Source organism: Motacilla alba, chromosome 1, assembly GCF_015832195.1.
Source record: "Motacilla alba alba isolate MOTALB_02 chromosome 1, Motacilla_alba_V1.0_pri, whole genome shotgun sequence".
Classification (NCBI taxonomy): Eukaryota; Metazoa; Chordata; class Aves; order Passeriformes; family Motacillidae; genus Motacilla; species Motacilla alba.
The window spans coordinates 12,910,737-12,929,305 of record NC_052016.1 but is presented as its reverse complement, the minus strand read 5'-3'; the positions used below and the strand labels follow the sequence as shown (position 1 = coordinate 12,929,305).

At 42.4% G+C, this 18,569-nt stretch overlaps 2 protein-coding genes across 4 annotated transcripts in view; one reads left to right on the top strand and one right to left on the bottom strand.

The window, feature by feature from the left end:
* MAEL (maelstrom spermatogenic transposon silencer) overlaps nt 1-2,553 on the top strand; it is an 11,988-nt gene extending 9,435 nt beyond the window's left edge. Inside the window, exon 12 of one of the 3 annotated variants that reach the window (XM_038152591.1) lies at nt 686-2,553. In XM_038152591.1, the coding sequence (XP_038008519.1) occupies nt 686-801 (116 nt within the window). In that variant the 3' untranslated portion in view covers nt 802-2,553. The remainder of the gene's footprint in view (nt 1-685) is intronic. The other 2 variants (XM_038152601.1, XM_038152610.1) reach the window with 2 other exon arrangements.
* On the bottom strand, nt 1,577-18,569 carry GPA33 (glycoprotein A33). The gene is made up of 7 exons (XM_038152624.1): nt 18,250-18,569; nt 14,568-14,719; nt 13,490-13,700; nt 12,779-12,937; nt 10,492-10,605; nt 9,933-10,056; nt 1,577-9,505 (listed from the first exon to the last, which is right to left on the bottom strand). Exons 1-7 carry the CDS (start codon nt 18,296-18,298, stop codon nt 9,424-9,426), a joined length of 891 nt encoding a protein of 296 aa, XP_038008552.1. The 5' UTR covers nt 18,299-18,569; the 3' UTR covers nt 1,577-9,423.

Below are 18,569 nucleotides of genomic sequence, written 5' to 3'. Positions count from 1 at the left end.
GCTCTTTAAACTTAATCCAATTGTTACTTTTTCAAATTTCTGGGCTTAGATGTTGCCTGAAAGTGGTGCGCAGCTCACACACTGAAGACTTAAGAGGAAGAGCTGGCCTTTTCTTACTGGACAGAATCTTAGGGTCAAAAACATCTCTCAAAATTCAGTTTTTCTTAGAAATGTTGCTCTCTGATTTATGCTTTTCTGTTACCTGAAGCGATTCCCATGCCCAGGTGCTTTGGGGCCGGGCCATGTTTAAAATACTCTCCATGCTCTTAAATCATTGTATGTACAGACTGAGCTGGTCCTTGTTCCAAGTGTTCTGTCACAACTCAGTTAAAAGACTTCTCTAATTTTAAAGTTTCTATTTGCAAAAGGGATTTTTTTACTAGAAGGCCTCTGAGCTCAGTTTGTTTGGGCATTTCATGGCTAACCTTCAGAGGAACAGGTTTGCATACTAAGAATTCTGAGTTTGCAGCTTGATATCTTATGCAAGGGATCAATGCTGAGTTAAACTCTGTTCCACCTGGAAATCACGATCTTACAGTCTTGGTGTATGTGGAGGACGGACCTGCTTGACATTTTGTATCAGAGCTGTTGAATAGGTTCAGCTCCACAGCATGAAGAACAATTCCATTAATTTATGCAAACTTTAAAGGCTGATTTGATGTGCAAACTGTATTTAATTTATTAGGTGATTCTCCATGTGGTGTGAAGACCTCCCCTTGTGGAACAAGTGTTGTACAAGGAAGAGGAGTTATTCGATTGCTGAGAAGTGCGTCTGATCTATCCAAGTCCTTCAGTAATTGAAAATCTCTTTCACATCCAGGACAGCTGTAAATTCTAATTTTCTTTGTTTCCCTAAGATAACTAGTTTCTCCAGACTGCAGTTTTTCATCTTCTGTGCAAACCTTGACAGTTCAAGTTGTTAGAATGGTAAAACTATTGAGTGGGTTTTAAGAATCTTGTTCATTATCTACAGGAAGACTTACTTTGAAAGGACCTGATAGTCACATCTTTAAAACTGCATGCTGTACTAGTTGTATTTCTTAATGAATAGAGTGCAAATTCAAGATTGATTAATCAATATAATTGAATTGGAGGAATGCTTTAGTGACCAGTGTGTAAACCACTTAAACTTTTTGCTTTATTTCTTTTTTTCATAGCCTTCCCATCTCCTGCATGTGGAAGATGGAATTTCAGTGTGTAACAGTCTTTCTTCAAAAACTGATGCAGGGGAGAAAGCATTGAAGGTGTGAAGGGCTGCCCTAGGGGAATTGATTAAAAGTCAGTAGTCCCAAAAGTTTGCTGTAATATATCAGTTTTAGCCATGAAAATTTGGAGTGGTCTTTCAAGGTAAAAAAGCAGATTTTATATAAAATGTCTTGAAAGAAATACTGTGGCAAATTTATCCATCTGTTAATGTTCTTAGAGGCACAGGCTCTATTATGTACATCAGGGACAAGTACTGCATAGATTTTTTTGCTTGCATCAGTTTTCTTTTTGAGAAATGCATGTCCCTCAAACTTTAGAGACTGAAGAGAAGTGTAGGTGTTATGGGGTTGGTTTAGTTTTGGGTTTTTTGGGTGTTTTTTTCTTTTTTTTTTTGGACTAATTTTCAAATTCTAACTGGTATATTTCACAAAAATTTAGTCAGGCTGGGTAGATACCAGTCATTATTATTTGGGGGCACATAAAAAAGTGGGACACTGTCTTGACATTTTCTAGGGAAGTTAGATGTTACTTTTTATGGAGGTAGTGCTTGGACTAATCCCCAAAAAGTTGTCTGAGCCTTGTGCTTAGTCCATGTGTCTCCTAAGCAAGTGATTCTGAGAAATAAGAGCTTATTTTGTTAAGTTGTTCCTAAATTTTGTACCAACAGATGTCCAGTTTTGAAATACTATTTCCATAGCAACTAACTGTGTGAAGATTTCATTTCTTGTAGGTACTGAAACTCAGGATGAGGTGGTTTGTTCCCTTGAATAAGGAAAAAAACCCCAACAAAACAAATGTAAGCAAAACCCAAAATGCAGCCAGAATAAGAGGTTTATTTGAGCATGCTGATCAGTGTGTCAGAAAAGGCCAAGGGCTCGTTTAGTTGGAAACTTGTTACAGTTGCTGTAAGGCCAGTTGAACCCTTTCTTCCAGTGTTTTAGGATCACTGAAGCATTTATGTTCTTACCAAACTGTTCACCTTTATCACTGAATTTCCTCAATTGATTCTGTATTTCCTTCCTTGGAGGCTGCTGTCCTGCCTGCTGATTCTCACCAAATAAGGGACGTTAAAGCTGTAAGGCTGAAATTTACCAATGAAGCACCTGGGAATGTTGTAACAGACTGACAGTGACTGACAATGTCTATCAAGTAGTGCTAAAGGCTTTTCTGCATTTGTATAGTCTTGTGCAATCTCCTTAACTGACAGGCACTGCTGCATTTATATTTCATAATGTACACGAACTATTGTTTTTTAAGAATTTTCAGAGTTCACTGTTGCAATAAAAGTTTGTTTCAGTTCTTATGTAGGAGACAATTAAAAATTATTGTTAAAACACTTATTCGGTGTTAAGTACATAAACATGAGAACACTTTTTACTAAGCTTAATGTATTACATATCAAGAGTGAGATAAAGAATGTGAGCAGAAGTGGGAAAATGCCATTAGGATTCCTTGGCATATCTGTACCTTACCACCTGTAAATTAAAATAGCACATAAGATGTAGAGGATCTAATTCTGTTCTGTAGGCAGTAGGCTGTTAACTGGGGCAGTAACTGTCTTACTGTAGTAACCAACAACTCTAGAGGGGGTTTTTCGTATTGAAAATCATAAGATCTGTGCCATAACTTAAAGTAGCTCATTTCATACTGTTATTCTGCATTTTTTGAGGGGGAGCCCTAACAGCTGTTGAAGGATGATAGAAAATTCTTTAATTTTGGACCTCTGCTTCCCTGATTGTTCTTCAATTTGCAACTCTTGACTTATGGAAAAACAGATCCTGAAAAACAAGCACAATGAAGTCATGCTTCTCTCCTTTAAGTAAAGGAAAGTAAAGATGAGAGATTGCAACCTTAGCCCACTTCCTAAATGCAAGGAGTAGTACTGGTAAGGCACAAACTGTGTCAAAATCAGGCCAAAATTATCACCACTTGCATGACAAAATTGTGAAGGGGACACAAAACCAAGACAGGGCAGACTCTTGAGCAGAGACCAAGACTCTTGAGCAGAGTTTGAGTGGTACAGCCTGGGAGCTCTAAACATGCACCTTCCACAGGATAAAACATAATGGTGACAACACTCTGCATGTGGGTGTTTGGTAGCACATCTGTTGAGCTGGCTAAAGAGCTGGTTTTGTAAAGGAGACATCTGATAGATTCCATCAGACCTGACTTTCTGCCCTCCTGTTAGAGCAGCTGACTCTTCTCCTCTGACAGGAATGAGTAAAAAGTCATCTTGGTTTAACACACACATTGCAAAGTTATTAGGTATTTGTGCTCTTGTTATAATAGTAGTAGACAAGTGGTTAATTGTACATTGCTACTCTAAAGGTTTTGGCCAGAACAGTTGTCTGAGGATCATGAAAAACAATGACTGTAGTGACAGCTCTGCTGATCTAGTCTACATCAGTACGTTGACCTGCAGTCATGTTCTTTTACATTCTGTTTAGAGTATGTTAACGTAGAGTAAGCAGCAGTTGCTGCTGCTTCTAATTTAACTGTTACTTACGCATTGCTGGCTTGTCCACCTTCTCCTTCCAGTGAACTGCAGGAGCCAGGGACGTGGCAGAACTTCCAGCATTCTCTCAGAAGCACTCATACATACTGTAGATACAGCAAAACCTGGTTTTGACATCTTTAATTTGAATTTTGCTTTGAAAGACTGATCTTACCATTAAAGCTCAAGGTGAATGTGGCCTTAGCCTTGTCCTTCATGACCAGCTGCCCATTCCCACTCAGATGTACCTACAGCAGTCCTTCATTTTGCCCTCCATGTGCTTCACCAGATGCAGCTTTGGGTGTGCTTTGGCTTTCCTATCCCCATAACTGCACACACACAGCACCTCTGTATTTCTCCCCAGGCACTTGTCCCTGTGGCTGTCTCCTGAGTGTTTCCTTTTCAGGGGTGAGTTCTATCAGGAGCTCTATGATCGACCTCTGCTTGTTTTGCTGTTTGTCTTGGAGGAGGTAATAATTGAAAATCACCAGGCTCACCTGGACCTCTTTCCAGCACTGTGTGCCACAGGAGTCTTCCAAGCAGATCTCTGAACAGGCCCTCTCCTGAGCTCCAGGGCTGTGATGCTGCTTTTTGCTGTTTTCCTCCCTCTTTGGATCCACAACTCCACTATCTTGTGGTTACTGAAGCTAAATTTGCTCCCTGGCTTTCACATCCCTGATCAGGTATTTCTTGTCCATAAGAATGAGATCCAGAAGGGACCACCTTGGCTCCTCTGTCACTTCTGAGTGTCAGCCTTCTCACAGGTATCTGAAGAAGGCCTTGAGAGCTCCCCTCTGGCAGGGCCATCTGCAGCAGACAGCTCCCTGGAACGTCACCCATGTTGGCCTGTCCTCTGTGTCCAACCCCTCTCTATCCAGAGCTTCGACTGGTTCATGTCTGTTCCCAGGTGGAGCTCTGCATTCCAGCTGCTCTCACATGGACAGCAGCTCTCCCTCTCACCTCCCACGTGTGAGAAAAGCTGGACAGTGTGTGATGTATGGGAAGGGAAGCCACACTACCTCTTGACTCTTGATGTCTGTGCCAATTCTGGGGTCTGCATTATAGCTGTTATGTTATCAGAGAGTGTTTGCTGTGTCTAAGGTAAAATAAATCTTTATTGCACAGTGTGTCACTCATCCAGATCCTAAAAGATAGAAGCAAGGCAGCAGTTTGGTGGGGATTTTGTGAGTGGAGGATCTGTCAGGCTGGAGGAAGCAGTGCTGTGATCCTGGATAACAGCAACAGCTGATACTCATTCCATGCGGTGTGTCCTGTGCCAGCTGCCTAGAGTGAGGTCCATGCTGAGTCATTCCCCATTAGGAAACTTGCTGCCATTTCAGGGATGCTGGGTCTTGAGCTGTCATAGTCAAGTGGTGGTGTGCTGAAGGTCAGAGTCTTCTGAATAAGTACTTGTCTGGGGTGAATGAAAACCTCTATTCTGGGAAACCCTGTTTTGATTTTCTTGTAAAATAGTTGTATTTTTCTTTCTTGATAAGTTTTAAAAAACCTGCATAAGTCTTGTAGAGGGGCTGTACTTTTGGACCTGTTAGTTGAATTAAAAAGTTCTAACCCTTTCTGCTAGCAAGGATTTCAGACTTTGCCCAAAAGTGAAGTCACTCAAGTATATGTGTGAAACTGGATTTATTTTCTGGTTGATAGATAGAAGTAGCTGCAGCTGACTGCAAAGACTTTAACAACATCATTCCTTCTGGCAGAGTCTGGTGGAGCAGGTGAAAAACAAGTTTGTTATCTAGTTTCTGCCCTCCTGATGACTTCTGCAGGATTATTGTCCCTCACTGTCACCCCACAGTGGCCAGCCAATAAATTTTATTGCAATGATTTAGTAAAATGAAGAAATTGGCAAACACTTCTATTAATCTAACCCTGCATTATCTCTGTTCCCTCACTTTTCCAGGGTTCTGTCTGAGAGGTTCCCATTAAACTTCTCTGCCATTTTCAAATAATTCCCTTCAATCCCTAGTGAACAGGTGAAGTGCAGCAGAAGTTACAAATGCCCTTTCGTTGGGCTGCAATAATTTTAGTAGAGCTCTAACACATCCAGAATTAGTCTTGGAGGTTTGATCATTGTATTGTGAACTTCATCAGCCAGAACATTGCCTCGGTGTCTTTCCTGGAACAGTTGGTAGAAATAAACAGAAAAGGAGTGCAGTTGCTCTAGCAACAAGGATGCTGAAATAATTAACTCCTGTCTTCCTGACAAGTTGTCAATTGTGCATTGTACTGAATCTTGAAGCAGACTGTGGCAGCACCAGCCTTTCTGTGTCTGTAATACTGGAAATATTTCCCAAGATCCTGAGAAGAGTGGGGAAAGTGGTGAGAGCAAATCTTGATGGTTGTGTGGTAAATGGGGAGGGGTGGAATCCCTGGTGCCAACTCTGTGGGGTAAAGGAGCATTAAGGTTGGCAGTTCATTAAGGACAGTGTTTCCCAAACACAAGAGCAATCCAGGAATGCAGGGAGATTGATTGGGAGACTCTTGTCTTCACAGGGACCTTGTGGCTGCATCCTTGTCCTGGTGCAATGTACGGGAGGGAGAAGCAGGTGTGGGCTACAAAGGAAGAATCCCTAAAGACTGGCCAGGGCTCTAGGGATGTTGTTGGGAAAGCAGATCTGTTCCAGGAAGGGTGCAGGGATGAGAACAGCAGCAGTGGGAGTTCCAGACCCATGTAGTCCTTCCAGCCAGATGTGCTGCATCCCAGGATGCTGAGGAAGCTGACTAACACCTTTTTGAGGCTGTTCTCTCACATTTGAAGGTCACAGAGAGCACAGGAAGTCCACAGCAATGGGAGGCAATACTGCACCCATCTGTCAAAAGGGGGATCTGGGAAAGCCTGGGCTGCTCAGTTCCACTGCACTCCTTGGAAAAATCATGGAGCAAGCCCTCTTGGAATGTGTTTTTGGGTACATGAAAGAGAAGCGGGGGACTGGAAAGAGTGAGCATGGATTTGCCAATGCTAAATCATGCCTGACCAGCCTATTTGCTTTCTGTGATAAGGTTGTGAATAAAGTTGAACATAACTAAACAGTAGTTTACTATGTTTAATAACTACTAGATTGCTATGTAAAGAAAAAAGTAGGAATTTACTTTTCTACCTGGTCATACATTTTCTCCCTCCTTCCTGCCTTTTGCGGGAAGTGGTTGTTGAAGTTCGGTAGAGATATGTTAAATCTTTGGAATTAGTTAAGTATCACCAGCTTAATTTATCTTCCCTCCAAATTCATTATTGCTGGTTTAATTTTGCATAAGGTTGTGGCTATTTTAGAGGTAACTCTTGGAGTTATTCCTTTTTCAAAAGACATACAAGACGGGCAGGAAATTAATTCAGTTGCAGGAAATCCCTGGAATAAGACATGAGTTTGAATATGTGTATTTGTGTATTTCTGGCTGACAGGGTAGAACAAATGGGTTGAGGAAAACCACATAAAGCATTCTAATAAATGCAGTAGTTCCAAGGTATTTTAAAAAAGGTAAAAAATGGTGCAGCACTGAATTTTCTCAGCCATATTTCCATGTGCGATCACTTAGTTGATTTCTCAATGCAGAAGTGAGCTTAGCATTGCAGAACTAAAAGTAGTTCTGTTTTAAATGTTGTCAAGTTGGACTCTCTTGCTTTTCCTCTGCTAGTTTTTATGGAATCTGCTTGCAGAGAATTAAATTCATGGGTTTGGGGGTCATTTTGTTAACTCCTCTGTATTTTGTGCCTGGTTTCTTTAGACAACTTAGTGCAGTTGCTTACTGCTAATCTGTATTTTCCTTTATGCCTAAAATGACCACTGTGCAAGTGTTACTTGAAGACTTCAGCTGACAAACAGCAATTAAGCTTCACATGTCCTAAAAGTGGGACAGGTAGCAGAGTGTTACAGTGGTTTAGTGGCCACTGCCAGTTTCTGGCTATATTCTGGGCATTATTCTGCTGATAATTTTCAAGGGGAAATTTCACTGGACTTTCCAGTTGAGATCTTTGAGAATCCACACTGTTATCCCTCACTGTTATTCCTGGTGGAGGGAACAGGTTGTGCTGACTAATGTCTGTAACATTTATAAAATAAATAGCTTTTGTTTCATAGTAGAAATGTGTTACAGTGGTAATTAGATAATTCACACTATCCTTGCTTGCTGCAATGAGACTGGAATACATATCAGCTCTGCTTCTGAGATATGCACCAAATTTTTTTATCTACCTTCAGCTTCTCTGTGAAGCATTCTTTTTTAGCCATCCATTTTTGCAAAGTTTTCTCATGCATCATGAGAAAAGGTCCTCAGACTGTCTTGCATTTCAGGTTATCCAGAGAGATTTGGATTTGTGTGTTCTTTGTAAAGAACTCCTGTTGTTGGTCTTTGCAGTTGTTATTAATACAAATGAGTAATTGTATTTTAAGTATTATGTAAAACAAAGGCAGCCAGAAAGCAGGCCAGAATTACAGTTCTGGTAGGGTGGTTTTCATAGTTTGAAATCTAGAAAATACTGGTCATGTGTGGGAGGATGGCTGGTTCGTTCTTTCTTTGAAGTTAAATTTTAGATTTTTATTACAGTAACTGTTTGGGGGTAAAGAGTATATGGGAGGCATTGCTGAAACTCCCAAAGTTGAAGATGCAGTAATGAGTTTTGAAAGGATAAATATTTTACTGCAAAAGTATCTTAAAAAAAAAAGTAAAAGCTTTTAATTAGCTTTCATATCCATTGATAGTCCTTGGTGGTGGACAGTCCATTCTCTTCCAAAGATAGCAGTGGTAGGATTTCCCTCCACATTTGCACACATCTTGCACATAAAATGCAGTGCTTCTGATTAAATTGTTACAGTTTTGAACAAAAAGGTTTTTTTCCTTTTTCCTTCCACTCCCCCCCTTTTTTTTTAATTTAGGATGTACTTGCCATGTACATGCTCTCACATTGTCATTTTTTCAGAAGCAGCAGGAGCAATGGACTATTTCTGACTTGCCCATGCAACAATCAGCAGGAAAAAGTAATGTAATGAAAATTAGGAGCTCTGGGAGCTGGAACTCAAAAATTCAGGAGTCTGTCAGTAAATAGGCTGCTAGAGTGTTTCTAGTTCTTATCAGCTGCCCATCTAAGTTCTTACCTTATCTGTGATATTATTATGCACTGTTGTCCCAAATAGGAGACTCACTGGTCATCAGTGGGGTTTTTTTACATATATTTATTTATATGTGTATGTATAACACATACGAAAACCACATTTAACAAAATGTCTTTAAAAATCATCTTGCTTCAACCTCCATAAAAACAGTTCCTGTGTTGAACAGTGGTGAAAGCTGTGACATTTGCATGACTCAGTAAACAAGATGACCCTTCCTTGATGAAATGCAGTTGGTGACCTTCAAACCTTTCGTGGATCTAGGGATACATTAACAGCTTTGTTCCTCTGTTCTCCAAATAGAACCTGATAGTTTCTTTTTTCAGAAAGCTGGAAGTATGGAAGACTGGTTATTTTTGGATGACTGGGTGCAGCAGTGCTCCATGTGCATTTTTCTGCTATGAGAGTGTGTGTTATTGCTCACTGTACATCAAGCACTTATTTCCTGGGAAGCAAGAATGTTCTCTCCCAGAACTTGAAGGCAGAGCCTTTGGCTTTCATTTTGTAATTCAACTTCTTGTAGTAAGAAAGAGGGATTGAATTCTTTTCTGCAGTGATGTATGTGCCTCAGCAGATCCTGGAGATGGCAATGGTTTCTTCATTCATTCATGCATTCTCCACATCCTCCCCTATGCTCTCATGCCTTGTTGGCATCTGCCTGGAGGGTTCACTTCTGTCTTCTTGCACCCTAAAACATTGTTCAGGAGTAGAGATGTTAATCAAAACCAGCCAGAAACCTTGCTGAAGAAATTTTGTGTTAGGATATTTTTTAACTGCTCTAAGCTGATCTAGAACTGTGCCCAGCTGAAGTCCAGAACTTCAGACTTGCTGGTGATGAGAGAGATGTGGGAGCTACTTGTTTATTTTTCATAGCATGTGTGCTAATTCACATCCAAGGTTTGGATAATTTGGTTCTGCCCAAGACACAAAGGTGTCTGGGACTCCTGAGCATCTCCCATGAGGAGAGATGGGAGCCACTGGGGTGGACAGTGAAAGGAGAAAGCAGTGCATGCTTTCCCAGATTTCTTTTCTCCCCAGTTTTCCACTTCATCTGTTTATGCTGGAGGGAGAACCCTTGATCTGTCCTATTCACTGCTGTAGGGAGAGGTACTCACGTCATCTCATAGTCAGTGTCCTTGCTTTCCCGGCAGCAGCAGCAGTAGGCAATGATCCCAATCACCACAATGGCAGCAACAACTCCCCCAATGATGCCAGCATACAGAGCTATGTTCATGGATGCTGCGTGGGAAGGGAGGAGTTAGCAGGGGTAATGATGTCAAAGCGGATGATCAGCACAATCACTGTACTTCAAACCCCCCCACCAAACAAATGTGGAAGCCACATCTGTTTGACTACAGCAACTAATTCTGTACTAGGTAGCAGTTAGCTACTGATAGGGAAGAGCCCCTGGATCTGAACAACTGCTCTTCTTTGTCTATTAAGTTTAGTTTCAGACATTGCAAATTCATTGCTGACTCTACAGAGCTTTTTTATCCTTTTTGGACTAACCCATTGGGTTGGTGAGTGGTCTACCAGCATGTAAACCAGTGGAGAGGGTCTCTCTTAAAGGTGTTCAGAAACCAGATGATAACATTCCCCTCCTTCAATGCTTTGACTCTGAGCTGAGATGTTCTCTCTGGTACTTCTCTTCCCCAAGGCAGCCCCATCTCTTACGTGGCACAACGCTGACTGTCATGTTGCAAAACTCCGTTCCCACAATGTTTGTTGAAGTGCAGATGTAAAAGCCAGAGGTGTCTGCTGAGATGTTCTTCAGAGTTATTTGCTGCCCTGTTGTGAACACAAAAAGATAAGAATAAAAGCAGGGACGGAAGTGGCAACAGCAGTGCTCCAGTTCCAGCCCAGGGTGGCTGGAGTGATGAGAGGTTATTAAAGCTGATGGATTGCTCTGTCTTGCTTGGGAGCTGCCATGCTCATCCTTAGGATTTAGAGTGATTTGTGGGAGGATAAACAGAAGTGTACTGTTTTGATTACAGGGAACATGTGGTATTTGAACATTCCTTTTAGAAAGAAAATTGTAGGTGGAGGGTAGAGAAGTGTCTGTGCTTAGAGAAAGCTTTTTTTGTTGTTGTTTTGGCATCAGATTTTGAGAAATGTCAGATGCCCAAATCAGGACCTGGCACTGAGAACTGGCCATCTTGATGAATTAACCTATTCAACAAGAGAAAGCTCTAAGGTCCTGCAGCTCTTAGGATTTCGGATATGAATTATTTAGCAGTGGGGGGAAAAGTTTTCTAGTCTGGGAGAAGCCACACAGGCTGTGTAAATAAACAAAGAAGAACTCTAGTGACTCGATTGCAGTGATGCTGATGCTTTCTGTCCAGCTCAGAACCACAGGCTGAAGCTTAGCTCTGTCTGCTCAGGCAGTCAGTTTGTGACATCTCCAGCTGATGTAGGTATGTGTAGTCCATGCTTTTTGCTTGTGAGAGAGGTCCAGATCCCTGCTCTGAAAGCAAAAGACTGAATACTTTTTAATGACTTTCCTGTTTCCCTGGGATATCACTTTTTTATATTTAGGATTTGCTGGCACCTAGTGCCAGATAGTAGAAGAGCATGTAAACTGAGAAATGACAGGCCATATGCTTGCTTGCTTGATTTTTCATTTTATTTTTTTTTAGTCTCTACATAGTCTTTGTATTTACCGGTCTCCCTCCTGGTGGTTTTTTTTTGGTTTTGTTTTTGTTTGGGTTGTTTTTTGGTTTTTTTTTGGTGAGAGGTTGTGCATGATGGTTGTAGCTCTCAAAATCTCAGTCTAGAAAAGTGATTGAGTGAGTGAAATGGGGAAAAATGTGGGTTAGGTACTGTGAGCTCTGAAGTGTCTCCTGTGAGGGTTCTGCACACTTTGCAGCAGTGGGACTTTCTTAACAATTACCTGTAGTGACAATAGGGCGCCCAGCCAACCTGGGGCACCTGGGGATAGTCGGCACAGGGCTTGGCCATGGGCGCTCCGATGAAAGCAGAAATGAGGTGGGAATGTGCCAGCACAGACTCTTGTCCCGGGAAAGAACAGGGTGACAGCAGAAGCTGCCGCTGTGACAAGTCCCGCTGTGCTCAGGGCTATGCGTGATGCGCTGGCACCACTTAGTGGCCAGTGAAATGAATAAAGTTCCTGCCCCTGGTGATACATATTTTATGGAAGAATGGGCTCTGAGTGTGGAATATCCTGTGGAGTATCATCATCTTTAGTTTACTTCCCTTAAAGCAGGAAGGGTAGATACAGACACTTAGTCTTCCTGAAGCTGGACAGGCCAGAAAAAGCAAAATTGTTTAATGAAATAAATCCGAGTCCTCTGTCACTGATACACTTAAAAGAGTATTAAACCCTCATTTCTATGTAAATAATTCTGTCAAGGTCCTGTTGAGGAAATTCAGCTCCTCTTTCCTTCCAGATTCTGACTTAAAACAAAAGGAAATAAAATGGTAGGGCCTGTGTGTCAGTTCTAAAGAACCAGAAGCCTTTTTCATGCAAAGTAGCAATGGTGTAACTTTCTCATGCTTCCTTCCTCTAGGTGAGGGGTTATCTCTGAGAGAAAGCTTCCAGAGCCAGCTTTTGTTTCCTTCACTTTAGAAAGACATCTGCCCATGGTCAAGCCAGCTGGCATGTAAAGACAGATAGAAAACTTAGTGTTGTTCCTCATGTTATACCTTACTCCCAGCAACTGAGAAATTATTTCTGGCTGCTTCCAGAGCCATCCAGCTTTCTCACTAGGGGAGAGGTGAAGTTAAAGCCTTTCTGACCGTTCTTACTTCAAGTAAGAGTCCTTTTCCCTCTGCTAAATTACTTCTGAGCATGTCTTTTATCAAAAGGACAACTTGTCAAAGTCCTATTCAGAGAACATCCTGGAATAAGTCTTAAAGAGTGTTTTTGTATTTGCATTTTAGAATCTTTCCAGCCCTCAACTGCAGAGACCTCAACGCTTTGATGTCTTTGGATTTCCCATACCTTCTGTGTATGGTAGCAGACGGGGCTCATTTTGCACATTGAAGCTTTTCCAGGTGTATTTGGGTGCTGGGGAGCCCTCGTGAGAAGCGCAGGTCAGGTTGATTGTCTGTCCATATTCTGGTGTCCCCAGAATCTTGCATTCAGGCTTGGATGGTGCAACTGAAGGAAGAAAAGAGGAAAATTGTATTAATCAGAAGTAGTTTCTTATTTCAGCCCATCTGCATCTGTGGTTTTTATTCTTGCAAGCAGAGGCTGGTCTTGCACCTGCCACCTTCTTCTTAAAGGAACTTAAAGTTAATTTGGAGCTAATTTGTTTTTAATTTGTTTCTTCCTTTTTGGCACTGGAAAGCCAAGAAGGAATTGCAAGATGCTTTTTGGGATATGCCTAATAGTGTTAGGTGACCCGTCCTTTGGTAACTGGAGTATGACAGGCCACAGGGGGGATGAGGAAAGCCCTGTGATGATGTCTGGATTATTAGGAAAGTGAGCTGTACAGCTCTAAGGGCTGTTTTCTACAGCCGGGTGTCTGAGGGATTTGCCTGCTCTAAGCATCCCAGCGTCCTTCCACAGGAGTAGGAAAAGACCAGAGGTGGAGTTGGGATGACAACTTTTTTTTTTTTTGCTATTTGAAAATCTGTTTAAACCGATGTGGACATCAGAGGAAGGGCAGGTGTGTCTGGCAGGGGTGTGGCACTGCCCGTGTCCCCTCACCGAGGACAAAGAGATCCAGGAGCGCGGACTGGCGGGGCGCGTCGGCCCGGAGGCGCACGCTGCAGACGTAGGTGCCGTTGTCCTCCATGGTCACGGGACCGATGGTGATGCTGATGTCCCCGCTGGCAACGTCGCCGCTGAACTGGATGCGGTGGTCGTAGCCCTCCCCGTACTGCACGAGCCCATCAAAGTACCGCGTCACAGCATCCACCTGGCACAGAGGGAGGGCACAGCATCAGTCCCTGTTTCTTCTGTGTGAGTCTGCCATCTGACTCGGTTAATCAGCCCGCTCTTAAAGAGCAGCTTGGAAAAGAGGACCTTAAACTGCAGCAGTTTGGGAAAAAGCCAAGAAAAATGTAGAAATTCAAAAGGATCTCTGTTTCCATCTGGAGTCCCCTTCTCATGCCTTATCTTAAATCAGAGACAACTGATTTCTTTTGCTGGGGCTTTCCTCACCACGAGGAGAGGACAGCCCAAGACTTGTTTGAGACCCGTGTCAGTCAAATTGCCCTATGGTTGCACAAACTCTCCCAGCAAGGATCTCCAGAGAAGAAACCCTTGGCAGTTCTTGCAAGGAGATTTCCAAAGGCTGCTTGCCCTCTCACTAATTCCCAAGCAGTCAAGGAGAACTTTAAAATTTAGTTTCTTAACCTTCCAATAATTCAAATGGATGTAGGAGACCTCAAGAATCTCTTCATGTACTGTTATCATCAACTTAAAACTTGTTATATATTATCAAAGATATGTGTATTAGACATATACATTTATATATATACATATATTTTTAGAAATTATCTGTGTGTTTCACATGTTTTAATAGATGTAAACCCCACAGTACATACAGTGATGTATCCTCAGTAAACAGCTGTAAGACCGAGAGGGGTGGGAGCTTGCCTAGTGTTGTGCAATGGATTTGGGATAAATTGCATCTAGTCTCAGCATCTCTGTTTGCACAGTTCTGGGATTAAAAAAGTCTGAAAGAAGTCTTTTTCTTCCAACAACCATTCCCACTCACAGCTTCCCTTTCCTGCCCCTTCATGGATGCCCTCTCATCTGTTTCTTTATGCAGTCAGTTTACCTTGCTATTGATTTTCTTCCAGACAACCAGGTCTCCTCTGTCAGGAGCTGAGTTTGTTTTAAAATTACAGCGCAGGGTAGCGTTTCTTCCTCTTGCCACTTGGATTTGCTTCTCAGGTGCTTCCACAATGAGGGCGTGAGCAGACACCAGAACTAGGAAGAGAATAAATGCTGCACTCAGCAAAAATGACGACATCTGGATTCCATGGTAGTCTCTTTGGCCTCCTTAGATGCCACAATAACCCCTCATTCCCTGTCATCCAGGACATTCCCCACTGAGCCAGCGGTGATGTGTGCTGCAGCTGATTGGCTCTGGGAAGCTGCTGCACAGGATGGCTTAGAGCTAAACTCTGCTCTCTGTTCCTTGCTTCCCTCTTCTTCACCTACTCGTATATTGCCATGGAGTTTAGAAAGATGCTTTATTTTTTTTTTCTCTGAGCCCTCCTTCAGCGTGAGTGACACCCTTTGACAGTTCAGAATGTACAGAGGGAGACAGATAAACAGATACTACAAGTGCATCAGCTGTCTTAAGGATTCAGGCTAAACTAACAAACTGATATTGTCAAATTTCAAGGATAGGAAAACTGTCAAATAACTTGCCTCGATCCAAATCCATAGAAAAGTGACATTTTGTACTAGAGAATCAAAACCTGTTCATGTTTTTCATCCCTGAAAATAGAAAAACCTAGAGAAGCAAAGAGTGGTTGAAAGAAACAAGAGAAGAATAGCTCTTAGTTTTTTCTAAAAATGAGTAAGGTAGTAGTCACCTTTGTTCAAGAACTCCAGCTCCTGCCTCTGGAGCACAGGAATAGCTGAGAGCTGAATAAAACAGAAATCCCTCTGTGCCCTGGGGAAGCACACAGGGCACAGGGCAGGTGTTTTTTTTACACTGAATTCCCTCTGACTTGCTCTTAATTCATCATGTCTGATCATTGCCTGGTGGGCAGGTCTTTGTTATTCTCAGAATTGAGCTGGACATTTATGTCTGCCCTGCCATAGGTGACCTTCATGCCTGCGGGAATCCATGGTTAAAAACACCTGCTTTCTCCTGACAGTTTGTGTGGGTTCTGTGTTTGGGTTTGTTGCTTTGAGGTTTTGGTTTTGTTTCTTTTTTAATGGCACTGTCATTTGAGGAAAACATTTGGGAAAACTGTAAATGGCAAGGAAGGAAGTGCTGCTCAGAGGTGCTCCCATGGCAAAGAGGACCGTGGTGCAATAAGGAGGAAAGAGGAGGTGGGGTTCCCCCGTGAGGGGCATGCTGCATGTGGGGGTGAAGGTTTGCTTCTGAAAACTGAGTCACTGTTCCCTAGAGAGGATTCATCTGAAAAGTTGCCACCTAGCAAGTTTTGGGTCCTCATTCTGCCATATCTTTGTCCAGGTTAGATCTATAAGGAAGTGTAATGTATAAGGGAGAGAGCAAAGGATTTCTGGATTGCACCTTGAGTTGCAAACTGGTTGTGAATACCCACTTTTTCAGACAGGAAGAGCACACAGCCCCCTGCACCAGGTCAGTAAGTGAATGCCATTGGCAAGCTGAGCACTGCCACATCCTTGACTAGCAGTGAGCAAGAGTCCCTTAGAAAATAACAGTGTCAGGACCCAAAAAGTTGTGTTGTCACTGCACTCAGAACCTGGGGTGACAGTTCAGGTAATTACACAGGGTGCCATGGGACAGTTGGCACAGGGATCTGCTTTTAGCCTAAATTCCCATTTTCCTGCATACTCTCAATGACTGAGTTGTTATGTGGGCTCCCACAGAACAACTCAACTCCAACAACTCAACGACTGAATTGTTCTGTGGGCTCCCACAGTTCATTAGCAAGGTGTGTTTTTACCTCTTGCTCTCTGATGTGGCAGGGGTGGCTTCTGTTCTCTTGGGGATTATTTCATTTACAACTGCTGACAGTTATGAGAAGGAAACCAGGGCAAAGTATTTCTAGCATGCTTTTATTGCAGCCACTCCCAGATCTTTCCCTGCCCTGGAGCACCCAGGGCAAGGCCCATGTTTGCACAGCCCCCAGGCTCTTTCTGACTGCAGTTTTCCTATGCCCTCCATATGAGAGACACCTGTGAAAGCTTTCTCCTTGCTTGTTGTGACTGGATAGAGATGCTTTCCTGCATTTAGGTGAAAAGCACCACTGTCTGTACTAGGAGATGGAGCAAAATCCATTTCCTTATCTTTTTATCACTCAGAAACTGGCTCCACTGGGCTGGGGTTCACTGACAGGTCATAAACGCAGCCCTGAGGCAGAGAAGGAGCCACCCAACTCTAAGACTTCTTTTCCTTCTTCCAGTTGGATGAGTCAAATCTGACAATAAATGAGATCTTTCTTTTCTTCCAGACATGTTTGGTGCAGAGTTGGGGAGCAGCTGAACCGAGCACTGCATGTGAGGCACAGCCTGTAACACACTTATTCATCTGTTGCTGTCACCCTCGCATCCCACTGCTTCTGGTGCTCTTCATTTGTCACCCACATCTCTTTCTGCATCCCAGAAAGAGCTTCCCTCTCTCAGGGAAGCAACAGTTTCATTCTGGGATGCCACTGACTCAGGCTTGTTTCCTCCTTTCCACTTCTCACCACGTTTCACTTCATAGTCAGCACATGTAAAAAATGTGGCTTATTCTTTAAAGATTAGGGATTTTTTTCTGAGCGGAAACAGAATCTATTCAAAATGCATCTGAAGGCAGGGGAAGCAAATTCTGAAAGAACTCCAAAAAAGGAAGGAGGACAAATAGCCTACATACTACTAGAGAGACAATGTCACCTAGATTTAAGCCCTAGAGTTACTTTTTTGTGTATTATCACTTTTTGTGTTTATAACATTTTAAAAAATGTGAGAGACATTTTGTATGTTTATAACATTTTTAAAAAGTGAGAATGGTTTTCTCTCTCACTGCTTAGAGATTTGTACTTGTACGAAGGAAGAAAATCAAAGTGACATTTCTGCTTTCACATTCCTTACTGAGTAATTATTAACAGACTGAAGGGCAATTAATACAATTACAGGAATATTTTGTTTGCTGAAATAAATTGAGATTCTGATCAAGCAAAAAAAAAGAGCATAATTTGCATAGGATGAAAGGTGAGAATAATGGAAAACTAGAGTGAATACCAATGGCATTGCACAAGTTACATAATGATCATCAAACCATGACCCAAGTCACATTTGTTACATGTGGAGCCCATCCACTTGTTCTGATTACTTTAAACTTTTGAATTTCCTTTTTGTGGGTCTTATTGTTGAAGTAAGGTTTTCAGGATTTTTACTTAAAAAACCCCAAGCAATTCCCATGTGCATAGCTTGGTCTGAAGCCTGGAATGAGGTGTAGGAACATTGATACAAGAATATGAGACAGGATAAAAAGCAGTGGAACTGAGACTTCCAGAGGAAGAAGTTCCTTCTTCAGAGATAAATATTGTATTAACAGAAACCAAGAAAACTGTTTATAAAAAATACTTTCCAGCTTCATGAAGACGAGCATTTTTTCCCACTCCTAACAGTTTTGGGAGATGTGTGTGGATATTCAGCACAGAGATGGTACCCACACCTGTCTGGCCATAAGCACAAAGGAACCTTCACTAAACAAAAAAGAGACATACAAAGTGCACTGGAGTCGTTGTGCTTTGTAGTGCTGTTTCCTTCCACCCAACCCTTGAGGACACAACCAAATTAGTACTCACTTGCACTGAAAATGAACAGCCCAAGTCCTTTCATTGCCGTCCCCCTCATCTCTCCTTTGTTTCACCTCAGGGTGGTCTTCCTTGTAATCTCCAGGAGGCTGGGTAGTCAATTGGCTTTCCCTGAAGGGCTGCTTTGCGGTGGCATCGCAGGTTCACTTCCTCAGTCTCTTTTAAAAGTGCTTTTGCCCCAGCTTGCCCCTCCCTCAGAATGACAAGCCACATCACCAGTAGGCTTTGACATCACTTGCTGCTCTCTGTAAACGTGGGAGCTCCTTCCCCAGTTGTGAACTTTCTCCCGCAATTAAATGGCCTTTCCCCGT